General features: G+C 36.0%; 2 protein-coding genes across 2 annotated transcripts in view; one reads left to right on the top strand and one right to left on the bottom strand.

Moving 5' to 3' along the window:
* The window catches only part of Surf6 (Surfeit locus protein 6), a 42614-nt gene that overhangs the window by 6467 nt on the left and 16360 nt on the right, over window positions 1-19787 (top strand). The gene's annotated exons all lie outside the window — the stretch shown is intronic.
* LOC141438568 (lumican-like) lies at window positions 12397-18425 on the bottom strand. The gene is made up of 2 exons (XM_074102442.1): window positions 18342-18425; window positions 12397-13594 (listed from the first exon to the last, which is right to left on the bottom strand). The coding sequence occupies exon 2, from the start codon at window positions 13590-13592 to the stop codon at window positions 12558-12560; it is 1035 nt and encodes a 344-aa protein (XP_073958543.1). The 5' UTR covers window positions 13593-13594; window positions 18342-18425; the 3' UTR covers window positions 12397-12557.

Here is a 19787-nt window from a genome sequence, read left to right as displayed (position 1 = left end):
GCCCTTAAGGGGTTTTGCTCCTGGTTAGCTCATGAGCAATGTCCCGTTAGATGGCGCTGTTTATCAATAGTTCCTTTTTTCAGGGTTTTTTCGTAATTATGAAGAATTATTTCACCAAACACTATGGCGGAGACTAAGCGTAACCGATTTTTTGACCCCACACTCGAAATGAAATATTCCGCCAAAGCCGCAAAACGAGGTGCTTTACTTTGAACGTCAATGCGGCCGTATACGGACACTAGGAGTCACGCACACACTCAAATAGACAGCGCCAGCTAGCGAAAGTCTATTGCGACACTTAGCTACCCGATCGGGTACTCCTTCGAGTAATATTCACATTTTTTATCGAGTCACGAAATTTTGTACTAACTGTACTTTACTCGAAAATTTTACTACGACCTATAAATCTATAAGTATTTTATTGATAATTAGAAGCAGGGTCTTGGATAACTGTTCGCATATTATAATACGAGCCAAACGCCTTTCAAGTGGTCATAATAGTGTACGATAAATTGAGAAATTACCGAGATTCTGACCACGGTTTCTTGTCTTGGTTGATGGTCTTGCTATTATTCAGGTTATATTTATAGTTACTTTTCGTAGTTACTACTCTTGCTAAAGTGGTCATGGTCGTCGGTTGAAAATCGGTAGCAAATCTACAGGACGAGTTTCTTGGAAAATAGTGCGGTGGTTTGTCCTTACCTTCCACGCCGCAGAGCTGGAGTTTGGAATTCGTAGTTGGCAATAGAGAGCGCTGCCACCAGGGCTCTTAGTCATCTTGTACGACACGCACAGGAATGCACAGGCAATCAAGTTTATCAAGGGCATCCGTAAAGCCAAAGTCCCTTAAGACACTGTTACACATGCTCTTTAGTAGCAAGAAAGCATGCTACTATTGAGCAAATGCTAGCTAGTAGCATGTGTGAACAGGACATGCTACTATCGAGCATGCTTATTAGTGGCAAGCTCGAGACGGGGTGGAAGGGGGAAAGGTAATAAGCAAGTGTGAACGCGTTTGCTTCAGTCCAGTAACGAGCATGTGTAACAGTGCCTTTAGACATACCTAATATTTTATGAACAGTGCTTCGTGTAAGCTCTTTCTATCAAAAGAGGTAATAAAATCCATACAGAGTTTACTATCCTAATTTATCATCATCATCAACTCAATTTCTGTGGTAAGACTTTTGGTAGAGAATTAGTAATCATAAGCTGCTAATATCAATTATTAATAAGTTGCTAACCATGAAAAGAGTTGACGAAGAGTTTATCTAGGCTTCTGCATCTGGATTTCTCAGTTCGTATATATAATTACTAGCTTAATCCCGCGGCTTCGCTCCCGTTGAAGAAAAAAATCTACTCTGTAGTGTAGGTATTCGAATTAAAAAAAAAACTTCTTGCACCTCTGCGATCCTCAAGGAATACGTTTGCCAAATCTCATGCATTTTTAGGCCATGTTTTGCCTTTATAAATACTTACGAAATACTTACATAACAGCAAAAGTTCACCCACTCGCCGATAACTGGCGCCGATCAAATTGCGGTAAAAATTATCCCGTGCTAATTTTGTACCTACTTATCTCTATAAATTGATTTTGTTAGGATATCATAACCGATGATTTGGCACAATCAGCAGAAGACTACGAGCAGTTCAAAATCATCTACACTCCCTTTGTTACCTTCGAGTCGAAAACAGTTGTCGATTCGTATCATATAACTACCTATTGTAAGTATTATCTGCTAGGATTTTTTTCCGATCCAGCAGGCTTGTAGTCGTGTGTACTGGATTATTGGCAGTGTTTCCTTTGGATGTTCGTGCGATGGAACTATTGCGTTTTTTTTGCATTAGTTCCTTTACAAGACTTGAAGGAAAAACTGCGTTTATTTTTTTGCCTTTGTTCCTTTCGCAGTAGCATCTTCAGTTCTTGCAAAGGTACAAAGGCGGAAAAATAACGCAGTTCTTTCTTCAAGGTCTTGTGAAGGAACTAGAACTACGCAAATAATCCGTCGTACTTGCAGACTACGGGCACGTTCAGTTTAGCTGACACGTCATCATCGGAGACAGATGTTGCATCAAACCTAATTCGAAGCAGTCAAGCTCATAGGTAGCTGAACAGTTTGATACTTTGTCACAGCAAGCTACAGTGCTAAAATGAGCATTTCTAAAAAAGCGTTTGTACATTTGATTTGCGACTCCGATTTGGGTAAAAATTTGCAGGTAGATAGAGTGAATCGTTCACTCTGAGTTTAAATAACATAGTCTCCCGAAATGTCCCAATTTGGAAAGTTCCTTTTTTGTTACCGCAAATCCGTAGTTTTGGTAACAAAAAAGGAAATTTCATACAAACCAATTGGGACATTTTGAGAGACTATGTTATTACGGCTCAGTATCGTTCACTCTACATACCTGCAAATTTTTATCACAAATAGGAGTCGCAAATCAAATGTACAAACTTTATTTGAAATGCTCAAATAGTTTTACATGTCCTCAAATACTAAGAGTAAAAAGGGAATGTCTTTACTTTGCTACTTTTTGATCGCTCTTTGCCTGTAGTATCTACGGCTAACTAGTCTGGTTGACAGGGCAGGGGTATAATAATTTGTAATTTTCCCGCTGGTACAGTAAATTCATATCCCAATTATCATGCCAATTATTATGCATTATAAATCAAGTAAGTATTTTGGAAACAATATATTTTTAGACACGAGTAATATTTACCTCGACGTTTCGGCAACATTACAGTGGCCGTGGTCACGGGTAGACTGAAGTGTGGGGTGACAAATAAAAAATGACCAAGTGCGGGTAGTTCGAAGGACTCGCGCTGCTAGGCAGACTTGACACCCCACACTTCAGTCTACTCGTGACCACGGCCACTGTATGTTGCCGAAACGTCGAGGTAAATATTACTCGAGTGTTTAGCGTGATAAGTCCTGTGCGTGTATTTTGATTAATTCCAGTTTATTTTAAATTTTTGTTCTCTATTCCTCCTCATCTGTCTGTGCACGCGAGCAGGCTGCAATTACCAGACCCATCACTGCCGTTCCGCCTGTGACAGTTGCAGTTCTACCATACAATCTTTTCTTTGGGGTAAGTAAAATGCAGTACGTCGCATTAGACAGCGTTTGAGAATAATTATCAGGATCAGGAGGGTCAGGTCTGCTAGTGAACAACGTCGGCATTAGATTCAGCTAATACTTTGAGAACAAAAAAAAGGTATAAACTTTGTGATACAAGTTAAATATGCCCGCTGTCCAGTCAATCAACAAGCCAACCGTACCACTAGCAATTAAATTTTTTTGAGCTTGACTGTTAGTCAGTATCTAGAACCTACAGTATTTAATTTTGCCCTAGGTTTCTGCTGTCAACCGTGCGGCACAGTTAGATCTATGTGATACGTTCTACATAATATAATAACATGCAGTACACGCCCTCCTCGCACCCCCTCCTCCTCCTACATGAAATAATATATATATCACACAATACCTAATAATAGTTATATAGTAGGTATTTGTGACAGCTAGTCGAGCATACATAATAAAATATTGTTTTTCATGGAAGAGAAAGAGAGCGGGCGTGTATGTAAACTTATTGTATAGATTATTTCACATGGACGTAGTTGTCGGCACGGTTCGTAGCGCAGAAGTAAAGTAAAAAATATTGTTGTCAATTTATATGAGGTTCCGCAAATTAACAAGTTCTCTGTCCCGAAGCAATGTGCAGCGTTCTTTTGACACGTCGCCATAGTAATGATAAGGTAATATAATATCCCCGTAGCAATTTTCATTGTTTTATCTAAATGTGGTTCAAGAATAAAATAATTATTATAATGTATGTAATAATTTATTATTTTTTCGAAAGAACAACTCCATTATTTTACACCTGGTCATTGCACATATGCCTCATGGACGCACCAGTAAAGCCACGCATCAAAGGTCAAGGAACCGGTAACACCGAAACCACTCAATTATTCAAGTATTTTTTTCATTTCGTATTTGTTTCGTTGAGATATGTATGCATAGGAAAAATTCGTGTCTAGATTCCTGTCCAGCGGTGGTGTAGGGGTTATAGCACGCAGCACGGATTGCTGAGGACCTGGGTTCGATTCCCAGCCTGGTCTCTTTTTCTGGTTTTTCTGTGCATCCATGTCTCAGTTTGTATTTTCGATATGGTTCACGGGATACCGTAAAAGTAACAAATTTGGAGTTGAAATAAAAAATACAAAAGACTCCAAAAAACCAATCATAGCCTATTATATAATGCAAACTCAAAATCAAACATTATTATGATGCCACTATAATGAAAGCAGTGACGCGAAAGATAAAATTGTAAGCGGAGATCTTATAAAACTAGCTACTAGCCCGTGCACCTACCATGCAATAGTCCTAAATACAAAAGTCAAGGTATCAGAAGCTTAAAAATATATAATTTGTAATAATAGTCACACATAATTAAAAAAAAGTAAGCTCACAATAAAAATTTATCAATATATGAACTTATACAATTCTTCTGATTTTGGTTCTTGATTCTGGTATCTGTATGCGATGTCATTTTACACGAGTTTCCTTTTCTTCTGTAAGGCAACCTGACAGTTCAGTAGCAATGACACTCGAAAAAAGAACGCCATACTACCTACTACAGTTATCGCGGCCGCTCAGTCAAGAATGTATCTAAAGCTAGACATGAGCAAAGTCTAAACATGAGTGAATTAATCTCGATATCGATAGTCAATATTTAGTCATCCTGTGACATAGAGCATAACACTAACTCGGTTGTTAAAAAAAATGAAAATATAATAATTCTAAACTATTTTCTACTACAATGTTTTATGTTTCACGCAGAAGAGAAGATTAAAACTATCGCGAAAAGACTTGTGCTAGCACGTACTAGTGACAAAACAATAAATAAGTTTCGGAATAAGATGTCAAGTAAACATCGATCTATGCGATCTCCAGGGTGAGACAGCTTCGAAGTTGAGTGTCATACTTCCTGGCGGTGACATGGTGTCGCATGGAATTCACTCTCAAATCAAAAAATGTAGATACAGTCACCAGCATTAATATCTACCACAGCGGAGCGTGCAAAAATATCTGACAGGTCCTTCCGGCCCTAGAAATAGAGTCGTGTCAGATATTTATGCACGCTTATTGTGTCAGATATGCCAGTGCTGGTGACTGTACATGAAAAATTTTTTAGCAAAAAATGGAACCGACTATAAAAAACAAAAAAAAAAAACTAGTTTGAAGTACTTTCTGGCGGACTTTCAAATTTCTTGTAAATCAGAAAAAAATAGTACGAAATTGTACGCTATAGTTAAAAAAAAATGAACGTTCAAGTTCTAAAGCGCTTATACAGGGCCCATTGGATTCCGACAGATTGGGATTCCGATTTTTTACTTATAAAAATTCGACTGCTTCATAGTAAAATAGATAGCGCCCGCCAGAAAGTATCTTTATTACTACCGGTGTACTAACTATTACGGGTAGACTATTATTAGTAGTGATTAGTAGTACTATTATTACGGGTAGTATATTTTTTAAACTAGCGCACAAATTCGTAAATTCTTCGTACATTTTTTTGATGTGAGTTTGAATTCCATGTGACAATATGTCACCGCCAGGTAGTAAGGCACGAAGTTGATTATGATATATACTTGTGTGGTACATACTATGAAATGAAATTTATATTTCTTCATAACTTAAACGTAACCGGCGATTTTTTGATTTTTCTAATTTCGCGCCATAAAGCTATCTGCAAACTAAAAATTCAAGTTTCTAAGAACTAGAATTTCCCTTTAGATTCCTCGGTTACGATAACTTATATGAAAACATGTTTTTGTCACAAATGGTATGAAATGTTGCCAATACAACATCAAAAACGTCGCAGAAAGTAACGCATCACGGAGACTAGGCTAAGGATCCAGGAAGTAACCTCGTACTGTCCAGTAAGTAAGTATGAAAATCCCATTACAAATTAATTACACTTGATATGTAATGGAATTTCATACTTACTTACTGGACAGTCACGTGTTCCAAATTAAAAAAATTCGGAAACCGTCACAAACAGCACGCGAGCTGGAGGCAGTGTTGGGCGTAGTTAACTAGTATTTTTAAAATGGCATGTCGTCACATCACTATCATCATTAATATCATCAGCATCACCATCATCATATACCTCCATATTCATCATCGCATCACTATCAACCATCGTCATATTCATCATCATCACCATCATCACGATCATCATTACCATTACATCAATTATCATCATCATCATCATCATCACTATCATCATAATTTTTCATCATCATCAATTTTGTACAAAAGTTCAAACACGAAGTGATAGAGAGAGACTAGGTCATAAAGTATAAACTTATTTGATTGAGTCATATTAATAACTTCAACGTTTCCTTTGCCACTCCGCAAACACAAGTGCAAGAGTGTTTGTGCGACACATGTGTGTGTGTCATGCAGTAATCCTCCTACTACACTTTCATAAAAAGTCAAATTACATATGGTAAAGGCCTAACAAATAAACATATTTTTGGTTGTTTTTGTTCTGTGAATATTTAATCGTCACTCAGAACACCAGAACACACATACATACAGAGCAACAAATTCACGAGCTGCATGACAGTCATGTAACACCATTAAATAATTTACCTACATATATAACACAATTTAAAAATCCTTCAATTATTGGTCGTTCGTTTTATGTTATAAATAGAAGACTATTTTTTAGTACCATAAAACCGTCCAATTTTGCCCTTGATATTTATTTTTTCCCGCGGAGTTAAAATATAAGCTGTAACAAAAAGGCCTTGGCAGGATAAAAAGGTCAAGTTCGAGTCGGACTGTACATACGAAGGGTTCCGTACGTACATGTTTTTAAAACAGTTCACTAATAGTTTTAGCTACGCCTAGTAACCAAAAACGCTGGAAAAAAAAACACGTTTCTTGTATGACAACTCCATTTATTTTTTAATTTTACTTACTTTATTATTTGTATTTGTTGTTATGGAGGCCACAGTAATACCTACATAATCTGTTAACATTTCAAGTGTCTAGCACACACAAACATGTATGCCTAAATGGGGTAGGCAAAGCACACGAAACGTTACAGCTTCGGAGCCACTTTTAGCAATTTTAGGTTTTAAGTTTGACAAAAACGGTACAACAGTGACAGGTTGCTAGCCTGTGGCCTACGGTCCTCAGTCGCCTCTTACGACATCCACGGAAGAAATGGAGAGGTCTAATTCTAACCCGACATCACGAGTAGCTATTACAGCTGAAGAGATAAAGCCCTGTGACAGACGGATGGACAGACAGACAGACAGACAAGACAGACAGCCGAGTCTCAGCAATAGGGTCCCGTTGGCCTAACCATAAAAACTAAATAATAGTTACGAACCAGTAGAAGACAGACAGACAAACACACAGACAGACAGCAGAATCTCAGCAATAGGGTCCCGTTGGCACCCTTTGGGTACGGAACCCTAAAAAGGAGAAGCAACTCCCGTCAGGAATAAAGAAATATTCCGATATAAAGGGAAAAGAAAAGATTTATTCGTGACAACAGGGAAAAATATACAAAAATGATTTAGAAATGTGCATGTCACAAAGTGGTCACAAATCAGTCAATTTTGTTTTTTATTTCAGATATTTTAAAAATTACAACTTGGGCAAAGTTATCTCAAGGTCAAAGTTGTACGGTTTTAATAGTACTTTATATATATAATGTACCCCTATTATCTCATCATCTGATATTACTGTAGTTTCATTCGACAAATAAAAACTTAAGATTGGTTTTTTGGAATCTTTTTGTATTTTTTATTTCAATTCCAAATGTTTACTTTTACGGTCATCCCGTAAAACCTAAATTGAAAATACAAACTGAAATATAGATGCACAGAAAAAAACAGAAAAATAAGACCATCACTGGGATCGAACCCAGGTCCTCGGTAATCCGTACCGCTTGCTATACCGCTACACCACTGATGGTCAAAAATAAAAACACTACGAATATGTTGGTAATCTTGTTTTTAGAAGCTCCACTAAAATTTCCACCCACGGAACGCTAAAAGAAAGATGCCTACGAAGACTTTATTTCGTTGTGTACATCATATTTTATTTAGAACAAACTTTATAACACAGCGTTAATAAATAAATCAAATATAGTTAATCAGTCAGATATTCCTTAATTTCTTGCATATCAACATTCAACGTTTCTTCTTCTTTTCTTCACCTTGAATATTGCATGACAGCACCTAGGCTACTTCAGCAATATAATGATTCCAGGCAAAGTTATATGCAGTTAGTTAGCATTGAATCTGAAAGGAATTGTGTATTATAAATACAGAAATAGTATTAGCAGACAGACTATAAGATACCTAGGTGTACGAATAAAGTGACCGATGCTTTTTAGTTACAGCATAAGGACGTAAATCAGACTATCAGTAGGTAAATCCTAATGTACCTACATACTGTTGCACGCAACTCTGTCAGCGTAGAATTCGTTTATAGCTATTCCGCGGGAATATTGCGATTAAAATAAAAACTACCTATGTTTTTCTCTACGGGACTCAAACTATGTGTATCCCAAATTTCATCCTAATCGGTTCAACGAATTAGACGTGAAAAGGTAATAAAGAAATAAACAAACAGACTAACAAACTTTCGCGCATTTATAATAGAGTGGGATTATTGTCTTATTTTAAGTCATCATCATCATCATCATCATCATCATCGCCTATCTTAGCCCCACTACTGGACATAGGCGTCTCCAATTGCACGCCACTGAGCACGACCCTCGGCCACTCTCATCCAGTTACTGTCAGCCCAGTGAAGATCATCGCTCCACCTAGTCTGAGGCGTCCTCGCCACGCTAGGCTTTTACTCGTTTACCTTAGCAGTTATCGGTTCTTCGGCTGATATGGCCGGCCCACTGCCACTTCAGTTTGCTTCAGTTTTAAGTAATCCTATAGAAATAGACGGACGGACAGCGTAATATCAAATTATCTGAACTAAGTCTTTGTGACAAAGTTTCTCCATGTCTTTCATTGAATAAAGTTAGAATTCGGCAGCGATGACATACGACCATCATCATCATCATCATCATCGTCATTAAGATCGGTTTGTGAACAATACTTATCTTTTTCAAAATATCCTGATATTGAATTTAGATTTTGCTATTCCTTTCTGCCTGCATGTAAAATTTACAGAGATTAGTGATATGGAGATAGAGTTGTTAAATTAAATATATAACATTGAATACCCTGGGTATTAAAAATAAACTGGTCAAGTGCGAGTCGGATTCGCGCACGAAGTGTTCCGTACCATTATCTATACAACATTAGACATAAGCAAAAAAAAACTTAAATATTTGTTTTATTCTGGTTTGAGTATTTGTTGTTATAGCAGCCACAGTAATACATAATCTGTAAAAATTTCAAGTGTCTAACTATTACGACTCAAGAGATAGAGCCCTGTGACAGACGGACGGACAGACAGACAGACAGACAGCGGAGTCTCAGAAATAAGGTTCCGTTGGCACTTTTTAGGTACGGAACCCTAAAAACTAAATAATAGTTACGAACCAGTAGAATTTTATGTAGGTACCTACATAATAAATCCCATTTTTTCCTTATCTTAAATTTCAGCTTTTTAGGATAAAAGGTTTGGTGTGTGCGTTGGTAAACAATAATTAAAAAATAGGACAATGATTTAATGTTCACTTCGAAACACAGACAGACGGACAAACAGATGGACAGATCAACAGACGGACGGACGGATGAGCCGACGGAAAGGTACACAGACAGACTCACATACGCATAAAATTAACAACCTGTGTCACTCCTAACAGAGACAAATCTAACGATACCTCTTCTGATCTCTTTATCTCCTAACATGAGCTATTTCTCAAGACTCTGCTTCTAATTATCAATAAAATTGTAAATTTTAAAGGTCATAGTAAATTTTCGACTAAAGGACAGTTGGTACAACTTTATTCACCATCATCATCATCATCATCTCAGCCGTAGGACGTCCACTGTTGGACATAGGCCTCACCCACAGACCTCCAGTTGCTTTAACTGGCAGCAGCCTGCATCCACCGCGAACCTGCGGCTTTAACCAGGTCATCCGTCCATCTTGTTGGTGGACGTCCTACGCTGCGCTTGCCGATCCGCGGCCTCCACTCGAGAACTTTTCGGCCCCAACGGCCATCCGCTCTCCGTGCTATATAGCCCGCCCATTGCCACTTCAACGAGCTGATTCGCTTGGCTATGTCGGTGACCCTTGTCTTCTACGTATCTCCATTTCTGATTCGGTCCCGTAGAGAAACCCCAAGCATAGCTCTCTCCATAGCTCGCTGAGCAACTCTGAGCCTATTTATAAGGCCTAAAGTAAAGCACCACGTCTCGGATCCATATGTCATCACTGGACAATAATGATGTAGTGTTCACTTCGAAACACAGACATACAGAAAGGGACAGACAGGAACGGATCGACAGACGGACGGACGGATGGGCGACGGAAAGATACACAGACAGACTAACATACGCATAAAATTAACAACCTGTGTCACTCCTAACAAAGACTTATTTTCTTGTTCTGCTCTTGTCTTGTTGTTTACTTGCTAAGATGCATCAAGGCCTTGTTGCATAGCGTGCGAAAGAAATGACCATACATACGCTCAAAAACCATAACCCCTGCCGTTTCTCACACTTATAAATAAAATAAAAAAATCTTGAATCACTTCATAATAGAGTACATACAGTACATACTCGTACATATGCAGACAGACGGTGGGAAGCGACTTACTTCTATGGAGTGAACATGTTCACGACGTACTAAGAGTTAGGGAAATTTGGTATGTTTTCGTAGTAGGTTGCTGCAGACCACAAGTTTGGTACACACGATAAGCCATACTTTGGCCACCCAGTAGGAATGAAATTCTTACAGCCCTGCCTCTGGTGTTCTTGTAACAAATTTAATGTTTCTGACAAAAATGATAAAATAAACATACCCGTGTATCCAATTACATAGGTATCTTTTCATCATCGAATCGTACATACATAAATAGTTTAAGAGTTGCACTCTTGCTAATTTCCTCTCGTCCGCCACTTTTTGACTTCTTGATTTGTGTTCAACCATAATTATTCAAACATAATTGCTTTGAATATCAATCTCATTGACTTGACGTTGTGACAAAAATGTATTATAATGACGTTTAAATTTACTTATCTAGCCAGTTAAATAATAAAAAAGGTACGAAAACTACTTCGATTGTGAAAACCTTTTTTATTCACCGAGCCTAGATTTAGCGCCGTAAAAATGCCGTGATATGTAGGAATTTATTTGAGCCTCACTGTAAAACTTGATATTCATACATACACATGCAATATATGTTGAATGTAGACCTTATTTTTTAACTAATTAGTTTAGTGATTACACCTAGCACCTTTTATTGTGTGAAAATATGCTTTATATAAATTAGTGGCGCTACTGTCTACGTAAGAGTAAATAACTAATATCTGTTCAGAATTTGTAAGTTGAATTTAAACCACTTGTCCTAGATCGAAGCACCGCATTATAATGTATGTAAAGTATGCAATGTTATAATTTTTTGCCGAGGACTGGGTCTGTTACTTAAATAATTATTATTATAAATGACAATTTTAAAAGTAACTTACCTATTTTTCGTCTTACTTACAGTTTGTGTCCTTGCATTATTCAGAAATAATAGTTTAGGGCGTTTCGACTTCCGAAAATAACAGATTTAAAAACAAAAAAGTAAATACGACTCAGAAACTTGAACTTGATCTCTCAGTGATTCATGCTTTCTTCATTTTAGTTGTCGTATTATCTGAGCCAAAGGTGATGGTCACGTGACCACACGAAATAGTCGATACCTATTTACAATAGTTTGATTTTGTGACATTGACTCACGCACCCATATAAGATGTCACTACATGCTCGCTGCGAACACTGTCAGTTGTACTCATACAATGGTAAAATGCATCAAAATTTACTGCATCACGCTGCACTTTTGATGCAATAAAGTTACTTTTTTTTGGATTTTGCTTGAAGAGCATATCCATAATTTACTATTCTCAAAAAATCCTCTAAGAAAAACATGTCCGTGGAAGCTATGCGGGGTGTCCGTAGGTTTGTATGGAAGAGCAACCCCCTTAAGCTAATACTATAGCATATTATTAGATAGACTTTTAATGCATTACTCATTTTTTTTTATATTTCATATATTCAACATTCATTTATTTATATGTTTTTTTCTATTATGACCTAGAAAGTTTATATAACTATGTTATATAAAGTATTAGATTTTTTTCATAAATGGCCAAAAAAGGACGTACGTGATCAGAAATAAAATCAAACAGTACCATAAAGTTCAAAACTTTATTTAGAGTAACATCATAATAAAATAACTCGTACATTGAATTGGAAACTAACCTAGAATATTAAATTAAAAAAAAATACTTTGTAACAAAACTAATTTGACATAATTTCAGCAGATCTGTATTTTAAGACCTTATACGTATGTAATCATTCACACTTAAATAAATCGTACTCGAACAGATGATGCCTGTATTCATGATCAACTCCTGTATTATATATTATATTCTGGTTTTTCACTTCACTTAATAATTTATTGACACAGGAGAACTGCCATGGGTTTTGATCAAAATAAAACACTTTTAAACTCACGCCGTTTGTTTGAAGTTCAGAAAGGAAGTTAGCAGGCAAATGTCTTAATCTGTTTCCAGTTACTGACAGATAACCCAGCCTAGTGCCGAGGAAAGTATTCGCAGGCAAATGTTCAATAAGGTTGTTCGCCAAAGTAACAGTTGATAAAGAAGCTTTATCATGAAAAAAACCGTCTGGGATTATTCTTATTCTGTTATTTTTCATATAAATATCTTCTATCTTAGCAAGAGGTTTTAATAGGTCTGCATGTAAAAAATCTATGATGTTATTTGAGATAAACAACGTTTCCAGATTTATATTGCTAGCAAATGTATCTGGATCATCTAATTTGGAAATCAAATTATGCTCTAACTGAAGGTATTGCATGTCTTGGAATACCTGTCGCTTGACGAATGATGGGAATTCCCGTAGTGAGCAATTGTTTAAGGCCAACCCGAACAGGTCCAACCCTTGGAACAGATCATCTGGCGTGTCTATCATGTTGTTATCATCAAAGTTGATGTATAATTGTTTTGATGAGTGCCAGTTTCTGAATAAATGAGCTGGTAAGTCCCTTCCTACAATAGCATTTTGTTTCAAAAACAAATAATATAAATTTGTTAAGGAGTCAAACGTGCCAGCTTTGATTTGGCTAATTTTATTTCCATAAAGATGTAGGGATTTCAATTTCGGATAATACTTTAAATTATCCAGATTAGTTGTTGTTATATTACAATCACCTAAATATAAATCGGTAACGTTGTTATTTATTTTGCCTGCTTCTATGAATTCGTCACAAGGAGGGCAGACAGACCATATGTCACATTTGCCAAGCGCAGTATGACACGCTGAAGCGATCAGCGCTGTCGCCAGCCACCACACGCGTGAAGCCATACCTGAAACATTACATTGTAAAATCCATCATCATTAACTCTGACCATGACATGCATAGGTAACAAAAAATAAACCGACTACAAAAAACCATGAAAATAATTTTCTACCAGTTCGAACTCAGTGCCTCATTACGAGCCAGCAAGAGGTGGACCTATAGTCCTAAATCTCACCTACATACTTGTATATTGGGCTTCAATCACTCCTTCAAATAGAATGCATTTCTTTTATACTTACAATTAGGTGCATAACTAAGTCGATATAGCGAACATAGTATGTTTAGGTGATATCAAAATGGAATGAAATGGAGATCACTAACGTAATCAAATGTATTTATTCTTAAACAAAATTCATCCTTCTTTAAATGTATGTCTGATCAGTTACAAAAAACTCAACCGAAAAAAATTGGTTATAACTTATGGTTCACTTTTACTCCAATGCTCAAAACTCAATATATGTGTCGTTAATGTCCAAAGACCCTTTGCTTGTTTAACAGGTTGAAGACGCTGTTTTTCAATGATTCGCAGTATTATGGGGATATATCTTATACCATTGTTCGGGTGCGCATTTTTTCACATGATTTTAAGTCCTATTTATCGGAAGTCCGAAAATGTTTCTCATACCATTTTACATCATAACGATCACTCTTCATATATTTTTTTTAATACTAACGATCGAGACTCAAAATCATCAGAATTCATCCCTTTACCCTTCAGATCTTTTCTTGCCCAAATTTCATTTGCCCGAAGTTCATGTTCAACCGCTATAATATTGTTTCTTTATAAATTCATTTTCACTACTCATTATTTACCATATTAATCAAATGACAGAATCTTTGTTTCCCATTGTATTAATTTAAATAATTTCATTTTTCATAATCATTGTAAGCCATAAGTATCACATGCCATAATATCATTTGCCATGCATGTAAATGGTGGGCATCGACACTATATACTGATAAATCCCATACGTCAAATAAGCCTTTGAATTCGGTAAATTTTAATCACATAAATTAGGTTCGGTTAGAATTGCGACATTTGATTTGTGCGAGCGAGCAAGACGATTCGGAGCAGATGTGACACGGATAGGTTAGGTTCAAAAGGTTAAGGCGGCAGCGAAGCGGAGCGTAGCTCCCGCCTTAGCCTTCGATTTTAGGTATTTTTTTTATAGCAGCCCGGATAATAAAGATAAGAGATAGATTAGTAATAGAAAAAAGCAATTTTAATCAACCAAAATCAAAATAAACACTTTAATATGACGTTTGAATATTCTATTAAATAATGTTATTGCACTTAATAATATGGTAAACAATACGTATTGCATTCGTATCATTGTGGCAACTAATTTTCGGGAAAATAAGAATATATCAAGTAAATTTTCTAGTAAACGAAACATTCGGGCAAATGAAGTTTCGGGCATATGACCTTCGGGCAAATGAAATTATGGCATATAACTTTCGGACAAACAATAGATAACCCATAATATCACTAAAATACACCTTGTTCATACTAATATTTTGTTTTCATAAATATATATTTCTTAATCATAAATTTTCGATGGTGCAAAATTATGTATTTAAGGATGGACTTCGTTAGGTACGACGATGAGCGAAGCGAGGAGGAGTGTTAGGTAGAACTAAAGGGCTACATGATGCAAATGACCCTTAAATTATGACCGGAAGTGAACGATTTTCTCAAATTTTCGGCTGCGAGGTGCGATACTTTTCATTCTCGCTCAGCACAACTTTTTCCACCGTGTGCCATGTATCTTATCGTGATGTCATGTTACTTAGGCAATTTAGACTTGGGCTCACGGACTATATTAGGACGTATTATATTAAAAACGTTCCAACCCACACAAGGTTCGAATCGAGTTATCAGTATTTTAAGTTGAGCAGTGTTCAGTGACAGGCCATTATATTGCAATATGTTAATTATAGTAATTTTACGTTTATTCTTTTAAGTAATTAAAAATCAACTTATTTATATCGCATCATCAGATTATGGATAAAATGAGCCGTGGAACGTTTTTAATTAATTATGATTTGCATGAGGCAGTTTCAGAATATTTTTCTCACAAACGTTCCAAATGTTTGAATAGAAAAAATAAAATGATTTGACTTGGCTAATCATGAATATTTTTCCAAAAATTATATATTTAAACCATCCTCGCCTTTCGCCTTTTCTAGTAGTGAAAATAGTGTTCAAATCAATTGATTAGTTTAGAAGATATAAGAGGAGAAACATACATTATTGCTATTTTTTTTAATATTTTGGGTTGTGGATTAGACAAAATAAATGAAAACAATAATTAATCTGACAAAGTACTTTAATATTAATATTATGGTAACATAATAAGAGAATAGCAAAAATAAACGAAAAAAAACTTCTAAGTACAAAAAAGATTGTGTCTCTTCATTTTTAATCGAAACAAAAGCTTCGAGTTATCAAAAGAAGCTTCCAACAGAATATGATTACAACACAACGAACTGACTTCAACTTTTGATTTTGACCTCAGAGAAAATAGGTATAGGTCTATGATTATGATTTTGACTTTGACAATGTACCACAGATAAACTTCAAATACCTATGTAGATATACATTATTAACTAAAAATATATGTAAGTTAAGTATTAATTTGCTTAATATTTTTTTAGAATCACGCATGACTTTCAAACTTAATATGACGAGAATGTTCCAAAGCTACTTGGAACGTTTTTATAATGCACGCTTAAACAGACACCACTTAAAATTAGTTTCAGAATAATGTTCCAACCTACTTGGATCACTTTTATGATTTAGCCATAAACAGAAATAGATTTCACATAATATTCCATGCTTCTTAGAACATTTTTGTGAAGTCAGCCCTAAACGGGTGCCTTTGTAAATTGATTTCTCAAAAACGTTACAGCCTACTTGAAACATTTTTATGAATTACGAGTAGATCTAAAAGTTAATTGGAATGTTTTTGTGAAATACTTTTAATCGTTACAGGTATTTCCCAAAATCGTTCCAAGCTGCTTAGAAAATTTTCGTGATGATTGTAATGTAAACAATATCAACAGTACAATTTAACAAAAACGTTTCAAGTGACTTGGTTCGTTTTGCTGAAAAATAAATGAGCCATGCCATAGAAAACTAATATATCAAAATGGTTTCAAACGGGTTGGAACATTTCAGCGTTTTTTATATTCAGACCTTTCATATGTGTGGGTTGGACCCTTATTGTTGTTTTTACCCCTACAAACAAGGTACCTTGGAACGCTTTCGTTATATGAAAATACTATGCTATGCTATCTGACCTCATTGGTGTAGATAACTCATTTTTAGACATGTTGTGGGTCGGAACGTTTTTTAGTACATTGTGTCTTAAGGGCGGTAAATAAGTAATTACGAAGGAGAGTCTATTAGAAGCCCGAAGTCGAAGACTGAGGGCTTTAATGAGTCGATGTTCGTAATTCTAGTACCGCCCGTGCGACATACAATGTTTTTCATCACATTTGCGAGTAAAATTTTATATTTCTTAAAGAAAATATATAATTGTTCCAAATATTGGCGATACCATAGGCTGCGCTCTTGGCAGCGCTGCATGCCCTCCCCCTCCCTCAGCATGTGCCTGAGCCGCGTGTGCATGTGGTCCTGCTGCTACACCATGTACAGCAGCGCGCGCAGCACCATCAGTACGGGCACGGACTCATTTACCGACCTTGGGCTTCATGACAACAAAATTTGTACGAGCAATGACTCATTTACCGACCACAGGTTTCATGACAAGCACATTAAGGTCGAGGGTTTTATTTGGGGGGTTGCAATCAAGGTAGCCTTCATGTTTTGACACTGTTTACGAGCAAGTGTGATGAAAAATATAATACGTCCTTATGCCCTTCCTCGGGATTCCAATACTCACTCAATCTATTATTTAATTTAGACAAAATAGTTTAGCGCTTGAAGCGTGAAAAGGTAACAGGCAGACGGACAGACAGAGTTACTTTCACATTTGTAATATTAGTAGATATTGCTGTCAATATAAACCATTTTACAACCTTTTTTTTAGTTTCACCTGTCCAGTTGTCTGTCTGCCTGTTTGTATTTAATCAAATTTTGCAAGATAAATTCATGCTTGGTCGGATAGAAAACCTGACTTCGAAGCTTGAGGTTCCGGGTTCGATTCCCGGCCGGGCATATATTTGTATGAATAATACGAATGATTGTTCTAGGGTCTTGGATGTTTAATATGTAAAATTGTTTTTTTGGAATCTTTTTGTAATTTTTATTATGTATTTAAATATGTATTTATCTATATATAAGTATGTTTAGTCAATTGGTGTCAAGTGTCCCATGATATTTATTTATTTATTAAATTCGACCGAGTTCCAGTAGTAACAGAAGTTGAATTGACTTAAAATTTGGTATACTTATGTAAATTGCGTGACAATATAAAAATCCGGTAGTGACACCCTGGTATTCCGGCCAGGATTGTCTCCACAGGACGGAACTCTTCAACGGTTAATGGTGACTTGAAATTTGGTATGAAAATGTAGTTTGGGTGGCAGTACCAGTACAGTCAACAAAAAGTTTAGTCAGCAAAAAAGCTTGTACCTATTAAAAATGTTTTTTTACCAAAAAATTTCTTTTCAAAATTTGAAGAAATATTTAAACACAAAAATACAACACTTCAAATATTTCATTCTTAACATAACAGTTAATGAAAAGGAAAAAATGTATGGGTGCTTTGATGGGTGACAAAACTTACCTTTTACAGTAGTATCTACTGAACTATTTAGCAGCTGCTTGAGGTCACGGAAGTATTGTAAAATATTGCTAAAATAAAATGCAAGTGACCACTACCAAACACAGTGGTGGAATCAAATAAAATAATAATCAACACATTTCGCGTTTGTTTATATAGCAAATAAAATAACCTCCAAATTTATGGGCCAAATGTGAACGAAAGCTGATACAGACTTAAATCACCCGTCTGCCGTGTGCCTTTATTTAATTGGCAAACATATATTTGCTCAAAATAATCTATTTCACATAATGTGCGATATCGTATGACCAGGCATGTGTTTAGTAGATAATGAGTATCAGGTCAATAACAGATATTCACGCCCATTTCTTTCTCAATTACATTAGTATATCTAATACATAAAATTCACGGGTCAAAAATGTTGGTGACCAACTCCTTCGAAACGGCTTGACCGATTTTTATGTTTTTTTGTGTATAGGTATTCGGTAAGTCTGAGAATAGGATGTAAAGTATTTTTCATCACACTTGCTCGTAAATAGTATCGTAACATGTAGGCTACCTTGGTTGCAACCCCCCCAAATAAAACACTCGACCTTAACATGGTTGTCATGAAACCCAAGGTCGGTAAATGAGTCATTGCGCGTACTGATAAGCTACTGTTACACATGTTCGTTACTAGCATGCTTACGAGTATAAGCATGCTTATGAGCAATATGAGCATGCCACTAATGAGCATGCTCATGGACTGTTTACATTTGCTAGCAATAAACATGCTAGTTTTGAGTTTACTCCTAAATAAGCATGCTCAAAACAAACACTCCAACACACATACCTTTTGATAGCATGCTCCTGTCAGTTCAATGTCAGTGTTGCCACGGCAATTACCGTGTTCTAAAGCTTTCAGGCCAAAAATCTCAAAATTCACGGCCTACGGCTGCAAGCCTGTGGCAGTTACGGTTTTTCGCAAATTCAACGGTAGTAAATTAATTAATTTATAACAAACTAGCTTTTGCCCGAGACTTCTTCCGCGTGTACTTTAGTTATCAGGGCATATGTTTTAATTAACTATAGCGTGCATAGCGAAGTACTGCCGTAAACGATTGGTAACAGTTTACTAAAGTACTTCGCTATAAACAATTTTTGTTACCATTTTTAAAGCTACTTTATGAAAAGTTTTATGCATAGCATGAGAATATACAAATTAATTATCTCGTGTGCTTCCGGCGAGAACCGAATCTTACTCTAGAACCCGAAGTATATAATCGAATTTGCACTGTACATAATATTTTGTAAATTAGGTAAAAGATAAATAAGAACAGATAATCACACAAAAATAACGCTTATACTAATATTATTGTTTTTATAATGCACAACCCGATGATTGATTTTCAGGTTAGGTACCTACTGCATACTTAATTATTTGCAAATTTATTTCACACATCATTTTAA

The sequence above is a fragment of the Choristoneura fumiferana genome, chromosome Z, assembly GCF_025370935.1.
Source record: "Choristoneura fumiferana chromosome Z, NRCan_CFum_1, whole genome shotgun sequence".
NCBI lineage: Eukaryota > Metazoa > Arthropoda > Insecta > Lepidoptera > Tortricidae > Choristoneura > Choristoneura fumiferana.
The sequence above is the reverse complement of the archived record's forward strand: the minus strand, read 5'-3'. Positions and strand labels throughout refer to the sequence as shown.